This window comes from Haematobia irritans, chromosome 2, assembly GCF_050003625.1.
Source record: "Haematobia irritans isolate KBUSLIRL chromosome 2, ASM5000362v1, whole genome shotgun sequence".
NCBI classification, from domain to species: domain Eukaryota; kingdom Metazoa; phylum Arthropoda; class Insecta; order Diptera; family Muscidae; genus Haematobia; species Haematobia irritans.
The window spans coordinates 144587045-144593855 of record NC_134398.1 but is presented as its reverse complement, the minus strand read 5'-3'; the positions used below and the strand labels follow the sequence as shown (position 1 = coordinate 144593855).

Below are 6811 nucleotides of genomic sequence, written 5' to 3'. Positions count from 1 at the left end.
TAGAAATAAAATTTTGACAAAATTTACTGTAGTAAACTTTATCAAAATTTTATTTCTATATGTTTAAGTTCAAATGCCGTTGTTTTAGCTTTGTTCAGTCATATAATCATTTTCAAGTGTAATCCCTCCGTTAGGATTTGTCTATGCCTTTTTCTGCCTTTCGGTACGAAAATAAGGACATTTTCTAACGTCAAATGTCATCAACCCCCGCGTTTCGGCATCCAAGCTTTTTGACGCTCTCTTTGAGACTCTCTCGCTTCTACGAAGGTAAATATTGTTTGACGAACAATAATTTATTAAATAAAGCCCATACATTTTGGTTCAAATTCTAAACCAGTGCCTTTTTATTTCTTTTCTACTTTTATGCCACGCATTCATTGGTCCATTCGAGCCGAATATTAATTGGAAAGAATTAATTCGCTCTTTTTATTTCTTCTTCGAAGGCAAAGGCTACGCCAATCAACAACAACAACAAACGATCGACGATCACCATCCTCTACGAGGCATTTTCAATTTATTACACAAATATTTTTATTATCAACAACCAAGGTATGTACTTTCAGTGATAATTAAAAAGTGAGCATATCCTTCGGTGTAAATATAAATAAAACAGAAATAAACACTCGCCTACGGTCGCTTTACAACTCGTATTTTATATCGGTTGTACATTAAATCTCTACGAGAAAAAATTAAATTATCCGTCGGTCTTTAATACCCGGTTACATTGTCATTAAAGTGTTGAAAAGTGCGTTTAATTCCACTTTGTTTTCGTCCAAATATTCTACGTCAAAGTTGAATTCAATTTCGCTGTATTTCTCCATTTGATTACATTCATATTGTTGTGTTTTTTCTTTTGGTTTTTTGATCGGCATAGAAAAAACAAAAACAATTGCATTGGTTGTAAGCATTGGTTTGCCAATAGGCATCAATAGTAAAGTGTTATACAGTTGCCGTTCAACTTGCTATACACACGTACTCACACAGGTGTTACATCCAACATACGTTCGAACTGCATACACGTTGGTTTATTAGCGTGGGTCGCTTACGGCGCGAAATTATAAAAATAATTTTTTGCAAGTTCAATTGAGAAAAGTATTTATTGTTGATTCCTACGGATATCGGTCGTTTACTATTATCGTTCGTGTTACGTGGTAGTGTACCCTACGGTCGGTCGATATAAACAATAAAATAACAGTATTTATTATATATTATATTATCGTAATACTGACATATTTGAGTTTCCACGAAACTTTTTTATTTTTTATATTATTGTTGTTGTTGGACCTTACTGTTTCGTAGTGTGCATCTTACAGTCCGTGCACCCTACAATCGGTCAGGTTGACATTTTACAATTTAAAGTTCACGACTTTTCATTGTCTTGTAATTTTTCCATTTGGCAAGTGATATTCACGATACACTTGCACAAATTTTGTGTATCTACGTACACTGGGAGAAAATTTGGATAATATATACACTGAGAGAAACTCTCTCGTAATATATAAAGTTTTCAATTTTTTCGATAATTCGCCACGCAAAAATTATTCTTTGTATTCTACGATACACTGAAAATATTTTTTGTATTCACGATACACTTGCAAAAATCTTTTGGAACACAGGGTACACTGGGAAAATATTGTAATATTTTCCAAATAAAGATTTTGCATATATTTCGCCACGCGAAAAAGGGTTTCTTGTATTTACGATACACTGGAAGAAACTTTACGTGTTTTCATACACTTGGAGAAATTTTTCGCCAATTTTTACAAAAAGTTGAAATACTTATAATTTACCCTACAGAGCTGATTTTAGCTGGTATTTCCAATACACTGTGAGGAAATTGGTGTATCGACGATACACTGTAAAAAATTGGTTGTACTCCGTACACTGTGAGAAATTTTCTGATCTCATTTTTTGTGTTTTTGTGGTAATTACGTTACCTTGTTCACATTTGTGGTACTTTCGGTACACTGCGAAAAATATTGTGTGTTGACGATACACATTTCGCATACACTGGAGAAAAAACTGCATTTTCATTTGTTCGACGACAAATCGAAGTAGCGTTTGGATCGATTTATACTCTTTTCGAGAGTTTTGGACATCACGTGTCAATTTTTTCGCCCTTTAAATTTTCCAGTACTTTTTCATAATGACTACTACACCACTTACCGCCTTCACAAGAGCAACTGACGCAGTAGTCCGATTTGAAACGAAGTTTCACAGTTTGCGAGACGATGATTTAACCGCCTATAGACTAGAATGTCATGGTTCCGAGGCTAAGTCGTTGTGGGAAAAAGTTAAGGGCTTATTCGACGAATGTCTTGCCTTTGTTTCCACACAGAGCAACGCAACCGAGGCAGTCGCCGCTGCTGACAGCAAATATGACGTGGCTTATAATTGTTATCTGAATGTCATGGAGTCAATTCAACGTAAATTGGAGGCACTACGTGCACCATCTAAGCATTCTGCTAAATCGCCTCGGTTGGAGGACCAAACATCACTTTTGAATGTTTCCCATAGGTCCGATGAGTCACGCGGCTCTTCTATCAGCTCTAGGGGAGATAATAGTTCCTCCCACAGTCTCAATCTGCCGCCTTGTGATATAGATGTTTTTGACGGCGATTTTCTCAATTGGCCGACATTTAGAGATTTCTTCACAGCAGTATACATTAACAATAGCCGACTTAGCGATATTGAGAAATTGTGTCATTTGCTCAAGAAGACCAGTGGTGAAGCTCGCGAGGTTGTTTCGAAATTTCCGCTCACGCATAGAAGCTTCGCTCTTGCGTGGAAGGCACTAAGGGGTACTTATGATAATACCCGCCTATTGGTGAATCACCAACTCAAATTATTATTCGATTTACCAGTCTTGGAGTCTGAGACCAGTTCAGGACTGAAGAAACTACAACGTGGTATCTCGACATGCATTTCGACAATGTCCATCTACGATGTGGCCACTGACGATTGGGATCCCATCCTCGTCTTTTTATGCCTTCAGAGGTTGCCGAAATGTACTGTTACACTTTGGGAACAGAGTATTAAGGACAAGTCTGCTTTGTCTTCTTGGTCAGATTTGGACTTCTTTCTCACGGAAAGAATCCAGACATTGACATGTCTTCGCGATATCCGCGGCATTGACGTCAGGCCTCCGGCCAACAAAAGAATTCGCTCGCATTTCACTAATGCGAAAACGACTCGTTCCCCATCAAGTACGCCTCCTTCCTCCCAATCCTCTCCTGACAGATTATGCGTCCTCTGTCGACGACAACATCACCTCAGAACGTATTCTAGGTTTCATAATCTTTCAGTTCGTGAGAGGATGAATATTATTAGGAGCCATCAGTGCTGCATGAATTGTCTGTCCCGCAGACATGTTGCAGCTAATTGCCCCAGCGCATATGATTGCGGTAAATGTGGTAGAAGACACCACACTCTTCTGCACAGGGATATATCAAATGATCCCATAACTGGTCCGGTCGTTTCCGCACCGCTTATACGAGATACCGGGGTAGCATCAGTGGATACCGATCAGCCTTCTACATCGACTGGCATTGTGTCAGGGACGTCGAGTAGACAGGTATTCCATACTTCGCGTACTGGAAATGTATTATTAGGAACTGCAATGGTGAATATCGTTCACCAGGGTATCACGTATCCTGCTAGGGCCTTAATAGATCCCGCTTCGGAATCATCCTTTATTACGGAAGGATTGCGGAACCGACTTGGACTGAGTACGTCTTCGACTTCGGCTACAATTTCTGGTGTGAATCAAAGTGTTTCGATCACGTCGAGAGAACTTTGTTCACTTTGCATTGGTACCCCACTAGATGAGTCGCTCCTACTGGAGACTACAGCGTATGTTCTTCCGAACATTTCCGGCAACCTGCCATCTTTTTCTCTAGATCGTGACATTGTGTCTATTGGCTGACCCCAATTTATTTGTTTGTCGTCCTGTTGATCTGCTTTTGGGCGCGGATCTTTATCCGAAAATTGTGTTGGAGGGTACGCGAACGAATATTTTGGGATCATTACTAGCACAAAACACAGTCTTCGGCTGGGTTGTCACGGGTCCTATCCCTTCCTCGAATATTTCTGTCTACACGACTACTGTGGACCTCTCCAAGGAAAATGGTCTTCACGAGACACTTCTCCGCACTTTGGGAACTAGAAGAGCTTCCCCGACGTCCTCTCTTATCTGATTTAGATAAGTTTTGCGAGGAAAATTATAAAACGACATCCCGACGGTATTCTGAGTGAAGATACTCTTCCTCTTGAAAATTATTTCTTCGGACAAATCGGAAAGCAAGGACGGCCTGGCTGACACAATTTCTTCGAAATTAGGCATCCCTCTTGTGAAAACCATGAATTAAGACGATTCACCACGACTTTGTCCGGGGGTATATACAGTTATACCATATGAGGCCAGTTTAGGTTACGTCTACAAATGAAAATTTGTTATCTGCCTTATCGCCGGTCATCCACCGATAGAAAGACAATTTGACTTCGATTGGTTTTCACTGCCTTGAATGACATTTTTACACGTCGGTCCGACTCAACAATCAGACTTGTTTCTCCTCGTTTTGAGGTGGAGGTTGTATAAATTCGTATACAATTGCGATATCACACAGATGTATACAGACATATATATGTTGACCCGTCCTAGACATTTCTGCATTGAATACAGTTAAGATATTCTCTGCAAAATATTATCCGGAACTTTTAGTTACAGACAGTGACTTGGACAACTTTTGCATTTGGCTGACGACACGGAGAATGGGTTTCCTCTTTATGTACAAGTCCTACGGAAGAGCATGTACGTTGACGACGTATTGACGGGGTACCATAATTTGAATAATGCGTCTGGTTCAAGGGGCAATATACACCATAATTCTGAGCTGTCTTCTCACATAGAGCGCGACGCTATTTTACCACTACTGGTTTTGACAATGGGATTATGTGGAATGCTTTACAGGTCACGCCTTGATGATAACCCACGGTTATATTTACAAAACTGTCTGCTTTTCTACGAAAGCGGTAACTTTACATGCTACTTTTGATTTGTCCACGACATTCTCGACGAGAACTATTACTCCCCACAACGTGGAAATTATGTCGTATTCGCGATGTTCATCCGGGTACTAACGGTCGTCGTTTGTTCAAATGGATTACATCCTTGTCTTTTAGGGAGTTAACATAGGTCTATCTGTCGCGTTATGCTCGCGTCCTCCCTAGTTTTTGTTACGTGAAAAATCTTTGGGTTGATGGCCGCGTTCGAATCGCAATAGATCGGACTACAAGTTGTAAGGCGACCTACGGTTTCTGGTCACCCTGACCATTATGTTAATTTGGTTTTCCGTTCCGAAATCTTTCTATATTTTCATAGATAGAAAACATAGCAAAGATGGCTGCTACCCTTCCAGAGTCTGAGGACGACGTCCCCATGTTGGATGAGGAACGGGAGATTAATTCTAGCATCGCACCCCTTGCCGATGAACATACCATCAGTACGACTACTGATTCTGCCATTCTGGCCGACAATGTTGCAACAGCAACCAATAAAAAACCGTTGACGACAGCTTCTGGGGTTCCTCCAGGAGAATTGTTTGTGGCTTCGCCACCCCATATCACACTTGGGTGTAAGGTAGTCTTCAACTGCCTTCTGACTTTACGAGTCCTCGACACCCGGCTCTTACGAGTCAAATGTATTGAAATTTAAAAATCGATCGGGCTTAACGAGTCCATTTACGATCGCGTGCTTGACGAGCACATTTGTAAATATGAATTTGTGTTTTGGAAAAAAAAAATGAATGAATTGGACACCATAACAAGAGAAAAAAAAAGAATTGAACTAAAATAAAATGCTCTTTTTTGTAAACTGAAATGTACATCCTGTATACTTTCATTATGTAACATGTAAATATTATTTAACTTATTTTTAAATTTTGCAACATGGCTGGATGTTGCAAGGCGGGCGGCAATGTTTAAGTTCAAATGCCGTTGTTTTAGCTTTGTTCAGTCATATAATCATTTTCAAGTGTAATCCCTCCGTTAGGATTTGTCTATGCCTTTTTCTGCCTTTCGGTACGAAAATAAGGACATTTTCTAACGTCAAATGTCATCAACCCCCGCGTTTCGGCATCCAAGCTTTTTGACGCTCTCTTTGAGACTCTCTCGCTTCTACGAAGGTAAATATTGTTTGACGAACAATAATTTATTAAATAAAGCCCATACATTTTGGTTCAAATTCTAAACCAGTGCCTTTTTATTTCTTTTCTACTTTTATGCCACGCATTCACTATATATAGAAATAAAATGTTCATAAAATTTTCTCTAGAAATAAAATGTTGACATTTTCTATAGAAATAATATTTTGACAAAATTTTCTAAACAAATAAAATTTTGTCAAAATTTTCTATAGAAATAAAACTTGGACAAAATGTTCTATAGAAATAATATTTTGTAAAATAAGATTTTTTTAGGAAATCTAAAAAAAAAATCCAAATCGGTATAAATTTTAATATACGTATACGTTTACAATAGTCCTTAAATTTGATATTATATAAATTTAGCACCTTTTGGCTTCGAAAAGTAAATTTTTGATAGATTTTTAGTACTTTTTCGTCAACATCATTTATCATCCCTGCTATATAGAGACCACATCAAAATATGGGTAGATAACAACAATCTTCAGAATACGTATAAATAAAAACAAAAAATTTCAAAAAATAATTAGGCTTCCAGAAGTTTAAGAAGTAAAATCCTGGTATTAATCTATATAGGCATTTTTTAAAAAATAAATGTATATAAAAAAGAA

General features: G+C 38.4%; 1 protein-coding gene across 1 annotated transcript; it reads left to right on the top strand.

Moving 5' to 3' along the window:
• Window positions 1-258: 258 nt before the first annotated feature.
• On the top strand, window positions 259-5965 carry LOC142226432 (uncharacterized). The gene is made up of 2 exons (XM_075296451.1): window positions 259-549; window positions 5381-5965. The coding sequence occupies exon 2, from the start codon at window positions 5399-5401 to the stop codon at window positions 5711-5713; it is 315 nt and encodes a 104-aa protein (XP_075152566.1). The 5' UTR covers window positions 259-549; window positions 5381-5398; the 3' UTR covers window positions 5714-5965.
• The last annotated feature ends 846 nt before the right edge of the window (window positions 5966-6811 follow it).